Source organism: Colius striatus, chromosome 1 (assembly GCF_028858725.1).
Source record: "Colius striatus isolate bColStr4 chromosome 1, bColStr4.1.hap1, whole genome shotgun sequence".
Classification (NCBI taxonomy): Eukaryota; Metazoa; Chordata; class Aves; order Coliiformes; family Coliidae; genus Colius; species Colius striatus.
The window spans coordinates 17,978,920-17,994,276 of NC_084759.1; the positions used below are offsets into that span (position 1 = coordinate 17,978,920).

A 15,357-nucleotide genomic window follows, 5' to 3' on the forward strand; every position below is an offset into this window, starting at 1 on the left:
GAAACCTATCAAAAGTCATTTATTGCTTGTCTTGTGATAACCTAAAATTTTACATTCTTTTTGTTCTCTGAATCTGAACTACATGTATGAATAGGACACCAAGTGAAACAAAAATGTGTACTGTATTATTCAAGGAGGGATTATCTTGCAAATAGGTTCTCAGAAGTTCAGTAAAAAATATGAATTTTGATTTTGAAAGGGCTTGAGTTAGAGCAGACGTTAACTATAGAAGAGAAAAAATGAAGCTTTAAGTAAGGATTAAAAACTGAAACAAAAATCAACAGAAGAACATAGACTTTACCTAAATTCTGTTACAATTATTAAGAAATAGAGGTGGAGGTTAGATGAAAATACACAGGAGACAGTTCCCAGAAATTACAGTTCACAGACTTGCCATTATTCTTTTCAGTATAAGCACTGGTCACCTTTCATAAAAATTGTTTTAGGCAAGATAGGAGATCACATATGCAGCCATTCATGATCTGCTTAGAAACTTTGGAAAGGAAACAGCTGAACCTAAAATTAATTATTCTATGTGGAGGCCTCATCTGGAGTCTTGTGTCCAGTTTTGGGTCCCCCAGCTCAAGAGGGACAGAGAACTTCTGGAGAGAGTCCAGCACAGGGCCACCAAGATGATCAGGGGACTGGAACATCTTTCATATGAGGAAAGGCTGCGGGAACTGGGGCTGTTTAGTCTGGAGAAGAGGAGACTGAGGGGGAATCTTATTAACATTTAAAAATATCTAAAGGGTGGGTTTCAGGAGGTTGGGACATCCCTTTTTTCTATAGTAGCTAGCAACAGGACAAGGGGTAATGGGATGAAGATGGAACACAAATAGTACCATTTAAATTTAAGAAAAAGCTATTTGACTGTTCAGGTGAGGGAGCCCTGGCACAGGCTGCCCAGGGAGGGTGTGGACTCTCCTTCTCTAGAGTTTTCAAGACCCACCTGGACATGTTCCTTTGTGACCTGATCTAGTTGGACCTACTTTAGCAGGATGGGGGTGGACTGGATGATCTCTAAAGGTCTGTTCTAACCCCTACCTTTCTGTGATTTTATGCTTCATGTTGCACTCAGTCCATGCATGAAACAAAGTTTGTAGATTAGAAAGTACTTCTGAATAATTAATACATTGGGGTTTTTGTAATTATAATCTAGCTGTAAGACAGAGAAATTATTTTGCTGTGGTTTGAGATTGTTAATAGTAGATAACATAACACTGATGTCTTGGTGTTTGGTATTAAAAATAGAGCCTAAATATGCTAATTGATGAATAGAAATGTTGGGTTATAAATTAGTACTAATTTTCAAATAAGGTGACATTTTTAAGTTATAACCTTACTTTTACCATGACCAGCATTTTTTAGTTTAACATTGTTTAATATAGTCAGTGTTTTAATTACAACAGTTACATTTTAAATTGCATTCTAAGATAATGTATTAGGCTCTGAACTGAGAAACAGTTTTTAATTACTCTACATTTTACCAGCATACACGTATCTATCATTAATGAAAGGAATTGTGCAGTTAATGCTGGCAGATGACATTTTTTTCTGTCTAGAATTTTCATACTGAGCTGACTAACAGACTTTATTATGGTGTCTGCTTGGCTGCCTTCATTGTTTGCAGGAGACACATTCAGCTGAAACTAATAAAGGTGAAACAGTTTTCTTTCATAAGCTGGTTTGGCAGCTACCAGGCAAGCAGATTATGTAGAGTTAAAAATGGCCTGTGTTGTGACTGGAGGGAAAAACTGAAGAGAGTAAGTACAAAACTCTTCTGAAAATAGCATGCAGTGGCTTTGGGATATGCTCCTGTTCAGTTGTAAGCCACGTGTGAAAAGTGCTTTGGTTTACATTGTTGACGTGAAAGTATCCTAATTTTCACATTATCATGAGAGGAATGAGGAAAGAGTCCAACACTTTTGTTGTACATGCTCAAACATCCCAAATATATTCTCCAGCCATATCTGTCACCACTATGTGCTAAAAAGAGAAGGAGAAATAGCAGTTAGGGCATCAAGTTGATGACACAGAGAAGGCAGTTTGAAGCTGTAAACAGGGAATGTGCTTCCTGGCAGAGGTCTCTTGGGTGTACTTGGAACTCTTGGGACTTCCTCACAGTATAGTTTTGCACTTTATTCTGCCCCATTGCATGATTCTTTTCCTCAGACAAGGATTTGTCAATGGTGGGTGAGGTCTACTAATTGTGCCGAGTGCACAGAATCAGGAGCAGAAGAAAAACTGGAACACAGGATTACAAATGAGGCCTGAAAACAGGAACACGATGCAGGAGTAAACTGTGTGTGAACTGAGCAGGCTAAATTCTTCCTAGGAAGTCAATATTCTAGTTGAAAAAATATAAGAGTAGTTTAAGGTTAGGTCTTTACCAATGCTATGCAGATTATTTTGCTTATTCATGTTCTGTCAGTGTGCATAATTTTATCTTATTTATACGCAGACCGACACAAGTGAAGTGGCAGCTGATGGTTGCCAGTTGCTACAGGAGAAGTGGTAAGTCCTGTAACCGTTTTGTAATTGGTAGGAGGTTTGTAACAGTTCGTGTAATTAGCTGGGGTTGTTCAGCCTGGAGAATATTTGAAAGAGGCTTATTAGAAAGATGGGAGAGAGACCTTTTACCAAAGCCTGTAGTGACAGGACAACAGTTTTAAACTGAAAGAGGGTAGATTTAGACAGGACATAAGGAAGACATTTTCAATGATGAGGGTGGGAGGAGACTGAAACGGGTTGCCCAGAGAACCTGTGGATGCCTCATCATTCATTGGAAGTGTTCAAGGTCAGATTGGATGGGACTTTCAGTGACCTGATCCAGTAAAAGATGTCCCTGCCAATGGCAGTGAGGTGGGCTAGATGATCTTCAAAGCTCCCTTCCATCTCTAAGCATTCTATGATATTTTTTTGTTTGATTGATATTTTGTTTTCTTTTGATCTTTTCTGCCTGAGGGGACTACTGGACCTAAAATTAGTTTGAAAATTCAGTTTCATATTTTATTATTAATTTTCTGTGTATATATAATAAAACATGACTTTTCTTTTGAGTTCAGGAAGTGTCCCTGCACTGATTGCTGTTAAATAAGAAGACGGTACAGAATAAATGATCCTATAGAAAGTTTTTTAAACGTAGTTATACTACCATATGATTTAACATAGGTAATTGGATTTTAAAGTTGCATAATTCCTATTCCTTTTCAACAGCTGGTATAACTTTTCAGTACTAAAATAGGGTTTGCATTACACAAGTGGAAGACAGTCTTAATGTGCTGGATTTTCTTACTGGGAATATAATACACTATTAAGCAAAATGAAGAGAGACTCACGTTTTGGGGTTTTTTAATCACCTAAAATCCCTTCAAGACACTTGATGTAAATGACACACTTCTTTATTGCTGTCCCATTCTGTCTGTTTGCTTTATGCTTCTTTAGAACTTTGTAGAACAGACTTCCATTACAAGTGTTTTTTCTCACTGTTGCTCAGTTACTTCACACAACAATGAGAAAAGGAACAGAACATAGGGAAGTCAGTGAATTATGAACAGTCAGCGCCACCCAAAACTAAAGAGATTAACTGTTTTCCCAGCAAAGAAACACAATGGTTTTGGCTGCTTTTTACATCATTTATGATTCATTGGCAGGCTCCCCAGTTTATTGTGGTAACACGTAGAACATCAGTTTGAGCTCTGCCTCATCCTAGGAGAGTAAAACTAGTCATATCGCAACAATTTTTTTGTCAGTTATTTTATGGATATTTTATGGATTTTATGGTTTTAGATTAACAGGGTCTATCAGTCTTTTCCATAATAATCAAGCTGAGTCAAAACTGAAGCCAAAAGTCTTAAAGAATAATTACTTAGCTACCAAATCCAGGCAAAGGACAGACAGACAATTAGTATTCTGATGGAAGGAAGGACAAGCAGAGCTCAGCTGCTGCACATTTCTGTTTGACCAATCCATTTACAGCCTCGTGTAACCCCTGGTTGATACAGCTTGTCTAGTAGATGTCTCAAAGAACAGTGGGGTCCTAGAGGCAAGTCAAAAAAGGACAAAAGTCAGGAAAATCCATTAATTCTGTTTCTTACAGAGTAATTGAAACTGTTTTCAGATGCTTTTCATTTCTATTATCAGTAATTACAGAATGTTAAGTTTGTTTTTTATGGAATTTGGTCTTATAATAGTAAATCATGTACACAAACTAAAATGATGAAGTGGTGTTAAACTGCATCATTTCTTTTAATGTTTGGATATGTGGACAGGAGATGTTTGTTTTGTTTGCAGGTAACTACCAGAAAGCTCTAGAAAAATACAAAGTAGTTCACAGAAATTTCCCGGAGAATGTTGAATGTAAGTTGTTTCCTTGGGTGGTACAAATATCAAAGGAAACTTTGTTACATTGAGTATGTGTGTTAGTAATAGTGTGATGTACTTTTCATATGAAAATATTTTCATGAACTAACATTTGTATTCATGCTAATGCTGCATGCTTTCTGTGACAACACTAATGTATGATTTAAGAAATATTAGGATAATGCTGAAGAAGAGAGGCGAAAAGAAACTTCAACTGTAGCAGATGGGTTGGGTTCTTTCCCATACATAACTTCCTACACTTTATAACTATGTTACTTATTTAATATTTCTTATGATAAAATGTATGTATTTTTAATTCTCGTCCTTAATAATGGAAACATGTGCTGTAAGTTTCTAGATATGAGAAAATCTTATTAATTTTCACCTAAGCCAGGCCTTTCAAAAGGATGTAGAAGGTGAGATTTTGTTGCTGTGTTTTTAAGTATAGTTGGTCAACCAGTCTCTGGAAAATCCATGGAGCGTTTCAAACTAAACTACAGAAACATAACTTTGAAAAGCAGGATATTTTTGCAAATTAGTCACACCTGTACTCTAAATGAAAAAGCTCTGTAGAAAATAAGAGTTGCCACTGGTTGTGAAAACATCCTCTTAAATCCCACGCTGTGCTTCACTAATTCCAAAATAGGAGGCCATCACCAACAAGCTGAAGCTTTTCAGTGCTACAACGTGGGAAGAACAGTCACTAGTTTTTAAAATAGTTTTATATCACTCTGCTTTAACAAATGTGCAGCTTTTTTAAAAAGGAGTCATACAGCCTCATTGTACAAGAGGAATTTAATACTGTGACTCCTGAAAGTTAGAAGCAAAATATTGTCTTCATGCTGGTCACACATTTCAGAGGGACAGAGTATTTATAAACCTTTAGAATGCTACTATTTTTCTGAATGTAGTTTCTACAAATTACAAAATGGAGGTGGGAGTCAGACAAGACAATTGAACTGAGATGAAAGTTTTCTTCTACTTGAGAAAATAGTGCATCACTTATCCCTCCCTGGCCATGTGCTGTCAATCATCTTCCTTTCGCTCATTCTGATGTTTATCTGGTCCCTGAGTGAACAAAATCAGCTCCCCAAACCAGCAGGAAATTAAGTTAGCACAAAAAGAAAATAACATATTTGTGAAAGCAGTCAGGAGAGTGTCTGTTTCAGAGGCAGTTCTTTCTGGGAACACACAGGAAGAGCAACAGTGCTTTCAGAGTTTGGTATAGTGTCTCAGGAGAGTGTTTTTAGGGGTTCTTTTGATTCCGTCATATGGTGATAGTTGATTTCCATGTCTGGTTTGTTGGGGGGTTTTCAGTTCTACAAATACTAATCTTCAAAATATCAACCATAGCAACAGAAAAAAGCCCAAATCATTCTGATTCACCTGGCATTTGTAAAATTGTTTTCAACAAAATCCTATTGATAGTGGCTCCTTGCTAATAACATAGTGTCATTATCCTGCTTTCCAGTTTCCAAATACAAATGTCAAGAGTTATGAGCCAAATGAGTTAGTATGTCTTGTGCCTTCCATGTGTATAAGTGGCATTTGTGCTGTTCAGGGGTATAGACACTGTATCACAGAAAACATTGGATTGTTTGTAGAATATCACAGCTTTCATAGTGATACTGAACTAGAGTCACCTTGTATTTGCAGTTACTTACATTGTTTGCAGTTCTGTATGTCCAGTTCTGGCAGGGTTCACTTATAGTTTGACCTGCTTGTAAACATTTTTTGAGCCATGTTTTGCTTTTCAATTAGGCCTCCGATTTTTAGTTCGTCTCTGCACAGATATGGGGCTGAAAGAAGTCCAGGAATATATGACAAAGCTCAAGAAAGTGGAAAAATTAAAAGAAGTAAGAGAGCAGGTAAGTCTGTGTGTTTCTTCCGCGATTACACAGTTTCACCGTGTATGCAGATGAAACTAAAATAAAATACATATTGACTTCTTGGTTTAAAGAGGCTTGTGTTGTGCAATTTTGGGGAATTTTTACATTACTGATCACAGAGACTGATTAAATTACTGATTATAGGGACACAGTTTAGTGGTGGGCTTGGTGGTGTTAGGGGTAGCACTTTGATGATCTTAGAGATCTTTTCCAACCAGAAACGATTCTATGACCAGCCTTATCCTCTGTCTGAGTGTTTTTTGAGCACTGGATTTTCTATGATTTTTAAATCTTAGTGAAAGATGGGTTATGTAGATGTGATGGGAATGCTGGAGCCACCCACAGAATTCAATGTCTCTGGAATGTTCACTTTCCTACTTATTTGCCAGACTCTATAAAGTGTATTTATGAGCCAAGTACTAATGTAACTGTAGGGAGAAAAGGCAAGCCTCAAAATTTGTCCATGTAGTAGACATTTTTGTTATATATAAAGCTGTAACATTAACAGATTACATAGGTAGAAGAGAGTTGTGTTTGTGCCAATTTTTAAACTGGAAAAAAAAAATCCATGGAAAAGGTACAGGCTGTGAAAGGTATGAGATCATAACTTGTGTTCCATTCACAGAGTGAGCATGTGTGTGTCTGTGAGTACACACACAGGCATCATTTTCTTGCTACTTCTGTGGTAAAGTAAGATTTTGAATTTAAAATCAGCTTCTTGTTTGGAGAGCATTACTGGTGCTGTTGAGCTGCAAAGTGTTCAAGCTTGCTTTTCCTACCCACTGAATTGCTTCAAAGCTGTATAGTCATGTTTAGGACACCTTAAATCTTAACTAGTGCACTCCCCTGTTGGTAACAGTTATTGTCTCTCTTTTGATGTCACATAATGTATAAATGCATCCTTAGTTACTTCACCTTTATTTCAATTCTAGAGGATCTGAGTACACATATGTACATGGAGACATTTAAAAAATGAAACTCATAAAGGGAATCACTGATCAAAAGATTCCAAATTCATGCTACTACCTTACTTTGGGGAGCATGTCAAAGTATTATTGGTTTGGTTTTTCAGTAAATGTAACATTTAAAGCACAGGTCACACTTCAGAGGGTTAGAGCATTTAGTAAACATTTTAGGATGCTAATATGTTTTCAGGGAATCACAGAATGGTAGGAGTGGGAAGGGACCTCTAAAGATCATTTAGTCCAACCCCCCTGCTAAAGCAAGTTCACCTAGATCAAGTCACACAGGAACACGTCCAGGCAGGTTTTGAAATCCTCCAGAGAAGGAGACTCCACACCCTCCCTGGGCAGCCTGTGCCAGGGCTCCCTCACCCTCACAGCAAAGAAGTTTTTTCCATGAGTTCAAGTGGAACTTTTTGTGTTACAGCTTTTGTCCATTACCCCTTGTCCTATCACTGGACACTATGGAAAAAATTGTCGCCCCATCTCTTGACATCCACCTTTTAAATACTTGTAAGAATTAATGAGGTCCTGCCTTAGTCTCCTCTTCCCCAGGCTGAACAGTCCCAGGTACTTTTTCTACAAGTTACAAGATGGAGGCAGGAGTTAGACAAGATTTAATACTCTAAGTGATTTAAGAGTTTAGTAACACAGAAATTATGTTTAAATTATGGAGCTTTTTTTTATGCTGACTACATTGTGTTTATTGACTTCATTGAGTAGTGCTTGAATGAGAGGGATGTCAACAGACTCCAGTGCAGATGCATGGTAGATGCATTTTATTGCATAGTTGTTTCAGACTGTTCAGACTTTAATAGTGATCATAATTCAGCCATGACATGGAAAGCACACTCTCTATATTACGTTTCGGTATTCTCTTTATAAAGTTTAGTGACTCTATCCTATCATAAAACTAATCTTGCAGAGCAGAATCACAAAAAGATTTACGTTGGAAGGGACCTTTAAAGGTTATCTAGTCCACCTACATGCTATGGGCAGGGACGCCTTCTGCTTTAAGCAGACCAGGTTGCTTAAAGCCCTATCCAACCTGGCCTTGAACACTTCCAGGGCTGGGGCAGCCACAGCCTCTCTGGGCAACTTGTGCCAGTGTCTCACCACCCTCATCTGTTTGGTTTTTTTTTCTCCTGTATGTCCAACCTAAGTATACTGTTTCAGTTTAAAACCTTTGCCATTTGTCCTGTCACTAGGGACCTTGGTAAAAAGTCTGTCCTCATCTTTTTTACAAGCCCCTCTTAAGTAATGAAAGGCAACTGCATGTCTCCATGTCCTAGAGGGACATGTTCCCAAATCTCTCTCCTGGATCTCATCTGCCACACTCTGAAATCTCCTAAGTTCAGTGTCTCCCTGAGGAAAGGAATAACTATTTCTGCCCAAAAGGAACCCACAGACTTGATTCTCTTAAAAATCAACTCAGTTATAGATGTAAAGGAACAAAGACTCTTAAGAAAAGATTTTACAGAATGCACTACCAATTTAGTATGTTGCTGTCCTGTATTAGAAGTTGAGTATATTTCTGGGAGAGAATCTCAGCGTCAATGCTGTCCTGCAAACAATAATCCTGTAGTTTGCTATTGGTATTACATCTGGGTTCCCATCCTTGGTTTTGAGTTTGGGGAATTTTTGTTGTTGTTTGCTTGGTTGGTTTGTGTGTGTGTGTGGTTTCTTAGTCTTATGTCTACCATCTGGCTTTGGAAATTACTAGGTATTTTTGTCCTAAGAAATTCCTTCTGTCATCCATGAGCATATAGCCATAAACTATACTTTCAAGTTCTAAAATTACCAAATTTTAATATTTCATCACCTAAGTTTCCAATAGGAATGCTGGTTTCATTTAGCAGTACCAGATACAGTTCAGTTTCTGCTCCCAATTTCAGACCAACTCATGATTTCTCAATGGCACCCAGTAATGTGGAAATAAATAAATGCTAGTGTAATATACCTGCATTTCAAAGTCTGCCCACAGACTTTGTCTTCCTGTGGAAATGTATTAAAATTTGCTGTTCTGCCATTGTTTTTTTTCAGAATGAGTATATCCACATGGAGTTTATACCAAAATAAATACTCTGAAGTACTTATTTCACTCAGTTCTCAAATATGGACAAGTTGTTAAATACTTACAGCCAAGAATCTGGGAACATCTGTGGGGTTTACTCCCTGTAGAAATTTTTCATCCTGCCTCTCAGAATTGGATTTTTATTGTGAGTTTCAGAGACTGGGTTTTTTTCTTTTTCTTCTTTTTTTTTTTTTTTTTGCAATAACCACATTAGTCTTCCTCTTTCATATTTCAGTTTAAAAAAGGCAGGGATATGTAACAGTTCACACAACCTTCTTGGCACTGAGGTATACACACATTACTATTTGTTTCCGTTAAGTGAGCTTAATGACTGCAAATGAGGGACTGATGGGTGTGGTGTGAGGCAGTAATGATAGATGCAAACAATGAGGGGGACTTTCTCCCTTTACCTTCAGGCATCTACATCTGGAGTCATCCACCTAAATGTCTTTTGCAGTTCTGGGAGAGAAATAGGCATTTTTTAGGGTGGAAATCGTTGGACCTCTTTTAAACATCTACTTTTGGTATGAGATGACTTATAAACTACTCACTTGGAATTTTACAGGAGTTAGTCATATGCTGTAGTACTTCTATAATATTTTGGGAGTAGAGTCCCGGGATGTAAATGCAGTGAGGAACTGTTTTCCTCTGGCAGACTTGTTACTAGTCATTCAACATTTGGAGAGTCTGAACACGCTTCATGAAGGACTGATGTGTGCCACTTCACTGGACTGTGAACAAAATTCAGAGAACATATTTTAGACTTGAGGATTTCCCAAAATAAATAAAAAGTACAAGAAATTCTGGTCCAAGCTGGATCACTGCAAGACCACTCCTGGTTTCACACTGGGCTCACTGCTTTCCTGTCTGACTCCTGTGAGTTTTGATTTAAGGATTCTTCCCTTTTCTATTGGCATGAATCTTGAAATTTATTTCCCTTCTTTTCTGTCATCCCAACTTTGCCAGACTCCACCATATTTTTTCTGGTGAAAACTGAGGGAAGAAGCTCCAGTGTCTGAGCTGAATACATGGTTATGTAACATGCATATGTGTTTTAAGCAGCTCTTGAGTTCATATGTTGAAATAAGATGCAGAGATTATTAACAGCTGAGTGCTTTAAGCACCAAGTTTCTGTACCTACCCATCAAAAAGTCCCTCAGGGAGGTGTACCTTCTTGTCCTTGGCAAAATACATGCACGAAACATTTGGTGTTTTGCCAGGAGAAGCCAAGTCTGCCATGTGATATGGAGGTATTGCTTTGATAAACTGTTAAAGTTTTCAAATAACACTAAAAAAAACACAGCTGGAAGATGTTTATGATACCTTCCTCAGCGCGAGAGAGCTGACTTTTTAAACACAGCTTTTAAAGTATTTACCTTCACCTTTATCTTGCATTTAACACTCAACAGCAAATTAAATTTTGCTATGAAAAACAGTGCTGTGCCAAGTATTCAAAATGTAAGATCTATGGGGTGAACAGTGCTTTTTATAGATTTCCCTACTTCCCTCCCTTGAATCTTTACAAGAATAAAATGCTTGTGGGATTTACAAGATGTTAATAGGCAGAGGCTTCTTTGAACTCACGCAAGGAGGGCTATTTTGCCTGTTTTTGCAGCTGTACTTTACAAAGGTACATCTGAACAATTTTTACAGACAGTCGTTGTGTAAATTTTATCAGAAGAAAACTGATTTATTGATATATTCCGTTTGAGTTTCATAGAACTTGTTTGAAATAAACATTGGATTTAATACTGAATTTAAGGACAATTTTGTGCATTGAAAAAACAAAGTGTATTAGTTACAGTATTTTAAACCTAGCTTAATGTTCTTCAACGGTTTTATTAAAAAGCTAAATGGAGTTTTTGATAATTATCTCTTATGTATATTACTAAATGGGGGTTTTATTCTGTTCTTCTCCAACCTTTTTCACTGTTCCCCAGCGCATTAAGTCTGGCAGAGATGGCAGTGCACGTGGCCGCAGAGAAGGAAGTGCTGGTGGTGGTAAGTACTCAGCAGCTCTGCTTAAACATCAGATTTGTCAGGATCCTAAAGAAAATAGCTTTTTACAAGTGTATGTAAAACCTCCTTACATTCTGAAATGCATGTGAATAGGCAATGAGTAATATGCAAGTACTTCACAAGGGGTTTTTTCATACTTTTTTATCTCATTGCTGGATGAAACCTCAGCTGGTACAGTAGCATGGGTTTGGTCTAAGGTTTGTGCTTTATATATACATCTTGGAATAAAGCTGAATTTCTACTTGTTTTCAGTAGTGTGAATTTGAACATTTTTATCCCACTAACTTTTGAGTATTTACTATAAGGACTTGATTGTTACAACAAAACAGAGTCTGTAAGCCATGAAAACCGGAAATTTGTTGTGTCTTTATTCAACATGGAATATTAACATTTATTTAACATTTGTGCCCACCATCTAGCTTATTACATTAAGTGTTTGTTACAAGTTCAAGAGGCTGCTTTGTGAAAGCAGCTCCATGCTAAGGAGAAGACACCCAAACTGTCTTTAAGCTCCTTCTTCCCCTTTTCTCAGTATAGCAGAGTTGAAGTACACACAGAATCTTCCATAGAGGAAAACTTGCTCTCTAACTACAAAGTCTTTCTGCTCCTGTTGACTTTCATAAATGTAAAACTCTAGCAATGTAAGTCTGGAAACTGGCCTGCTTTGTCTTTTCTGCAGTAGGTAGTCTGCATATTGCAGAACTAATGATTTTTTCCTGCCATTATTAAATCCATGAAATGTTAGTAATGTTAAACCTATCACTTCCTTGCTGCTGCTCTAAGGAAACTATCAGACTTCAGGCTATTTCAATTACCTGGAAGAAGAAAAAAAAAATGCTTATTTTGACCCAAAAAGGAAATGATTTTTTTGCATTCCACTTGTGGTTTATCTTGGTATCAGTAGGTCTCATAAGGTGATACCCCCTGTAAATTCTTGTTTCTCTTCCTTTCCTTTTGCAGAGAAACAACTTTTTTTTTCTTAGTTGATAATTTTTTTTCTACACATCCATAGCAGATGCTTTACTACATTTATCCAATTTGGCAGGGTCATAAAAAGTCATGGAAATGACTAGTGTAATCTTAAAATGACCTTAGAATGCTGACACATTTATGAAGGCTGTTCTCCTGGGTTCTCTAACTGTTAAGAATGAGCATTGGATGCTTAACAAAGATCTCATTCCTTTCCCAGCTCAGCAGTTTCACTGGAGAAGCTTTTAAATAATTTCTTGATATGTAGAAACAACACTGTCCACCTAGGACTTAATTTTACCTGTTCTGGACCTCAGGCCAAAGTAATTCTTGGGTGAAAACCCTGATTTTGGCAACAGAGAAGGATGGAAATGTTCCTGGACTCTGTTGCATGAGCCCTACAATCAGGCAGATCTAGAGATGCCAGCGAATCAGCAGAATGCAACAGTACTGCTCCCTGTTTTCTGTCATAAAGTGGAGATCCACTTTGGCTTATAATAGCTAGAAATGAAGAGCAGCTGAGTAGCAGGTAAAAGTTGTTTACAGCTGTGCAACAGGCATACAGGCAAACAGCACAAAGGGTCTCTCTTACAGCTCTGTCTTGTAGTTATCTCTACCCTCATTAATGAAAAAAGGATATGTTAGCAGGAGAGCGAGTCAGTCATTTAGCAAAAGAAGTTATAAATAACAATCAAGCTGGAAAGACATTAAGAAAACATTAATTCCCCAAACTACCAGTTGGTCAATACTTCTTTGAAAGACAGAAGTATCTATGGAAAGTTGTCTTCTTATTAAAAAGAAAATAAATTAAAATTCCTTCGCCTTCTCTCCAAAGCTGAACACGTGAGTACTTCAGACTGAAAGCTCTAGTAGATCCAAGGCATTACTCTTTCCCGCCATAACCACAAGAATGGGAAAGCAAATGTGGACATTTAGGATGCTAACATAAAGTGGATGAGAGGGTAAGCAGTGACAGAATTGAGCTAGAATTTGGCCTGTCAACAATTCTTAGATTGTTGCTCAAGATGTTATATCAAATTCATTGAAGAATGGAAAACAACAGAGTTTGGGAACAAGTCTGTATAAGGGCATATTTGAAGATCTCTGTGATACAAATTCAGTGCCAAAGATCCAACCTTTCTGGAAATGATTCTGCAAACAAGCGGAGTAAAAGAAGGTCTTATAAGAAGCCTGGAGTTAACTTTCTCCTGGGATTCCTAATTAAAATTTGTGGTGAGATGTACTAATTAGATATATTTCTAGGAGTCAGAGGCATTATGCATTTTTTAACTAGTAATATTAACTCTGGAGAACATTATTACTGAAGAAACTGCATGCTCACAGCAACAGATGTTAAGGGCTATGTTGTAGTTTGTCTGCCTTTACTGAGGACTGCAGAGAGAAACATGAAGACCCAAACATTGTTTTGTCCAGTGCTTGGCATTATTCACCTGTTCTACAAGATTGTATTTTGCAATTTAATATACATTTATGAATATCTATGAATTTAATACATTTCATATTACATACAAGTACATGGCCAGTGTGAAGTATAAAAATGGGTTATTTTATTTCAGAACTTTAGTACATTTTTGATAAATTAATGGCTTCAAAATAAGTAAATAAAAAGAAACATTTGTATACATTTTAAGATTAGTTTTTTCCAGTGGTGTTGCCAAGAACAAAGAGTTTTCCTGTGCTATATGAGGGATTTGCCATCATTACTGAACCCAGTGAAGCATGGAATCCTCCTTAGTTTGGTATTTACTAGCTAAATGAAGTGTGCATACTTTCCAAGTATCTTAGGTATGATGCATGTTTTGTTTCTTTCCTCTTACCACCTCCTCGTCCCCACACTTGCTGGCATTCCTAACAAGTGTATTTTTCCCCGAGTATTTTCTCTCTATATAGTTATTTATATTAGGAGTATAATTCAGGCTTTCTTACTTTAGCAAATGTGATCTGTAATTGCTTTTAAAGAGGAAAGTAAGAAGAAAGATAACTAAGTCAGCACTTAGTACTTCTTAACTTTAGTACTTGATAGGACATGCACTACTTTGCCAGTATAAATTAAAAGAGAAGGTGCATGAGATGCACCTAAAGCATGATTTGAAGAATATGATGAGTATATGCATGGATGGTAGACAGAATGGAAAAAAGGGAGACAAAGAAAACTGACATCAGTGTTGGTGAAAGTCTGCTCTTGTGAGAAGAATAAGCATTACATCTAAAATGTCTACCCAAAACTAAACACATTTGGTGACATTTTCTTCTCCCCACGATTGTCAGATTTATGATTTCCAGTCTCTTTGATTCATGTTGCAGGAAGATGGCACACTCCCTTAAAATTCTCCTTTCTCATTCAAAAAAAGGATTAAATAAAACCAAACAACAAAACCACAGAACCCTGAAGGAAGCCAACAGTACAGCTGAGTTTAGGCAGTTCTCAAAGATTTCTTTTCCCATAATCTTTTCTTGTTTCCATAGTCACTTGTTTGTGTTTTGCAGAGATGTGACGGTAACATCCAGAATTTGCAAGTCAGAACACTGTGAGTTTTCCTACCTGAAGAGATTTTTATGGTTTAACAGCATGAGGCCTTTCATAGATAAGGGAAAGTGTGACTTTAAGGAATACATTATCCTAGCAGTGTTTACTCGGTCTCTGCATTTGCCCTGCTCACTGAATGGGGAGTTTTGTGCTGGATGAGAGGGGAATTTTGTGCTGGTTAAGAGGAGCCATACAGTCTCGGACAGGAGCCCAAAGAAGCAGTGCTTAATTCTCAAGAGGAAAGACTGACCACTTTGCATTCACCTGGTAACTAAGCCTGTCCAGATGGATTTGGTAAAGATTAATTTACATGTCTTTTCCCTTTTTTCTTTCACAGAATCATAGAATGGTAGGGGTTGGAAGAGACCTTTAGAGATCATCTAGTGTAACCCCCCTGCAGAAGCAGGTTCACCTAGATCAGGTCACACAGGAACATGTCCAGGCAGGTCTTGAAGACCTCCAAGGAAGGAGACTTCACAACCCCTCTGGGCAGCCTGTGCCAGGGCTCCCTCACCTGAACAGTGAAATAGTTTT

The 15,357-nt window shown here is 37.4% G+C and overlaps 1 protein-coding gene across 9 annotated transcripts in view; it reads left to right on the top strand.

The window, feature by feature from the left end:
- The window catches only part of IFT88 (intraflagellar transport 88), a 61,907-nt gene that overhangs the window by 39,958 nt on the left and 6,592 nt on the right, over positions 1-15,357 (top strand). For all 9 annotated transcript variants that reach the window (XM_061992426.1, XM_061992435.1, XM_061992399.1 and 6 more), the window contains 4 exons: positions 2,462-2,514; positions 4,294-4,359; positions 6,124-6,230; positions 11,228-11,288. In XM_061992426.1, coding sequence (XP_061848410.1) covers positions 2,462-2,514; positions 4,294-4,359; positions 6,124-6,230; positions 11,228-11,288 — 287 coding nt within the window. The remainder of the gene's footprint in view (positions 1-2,461; positions 2,515-4,293; positions 4,360-6,123; positions 6,231-11,227; positions 11,289-15,357) is intronic.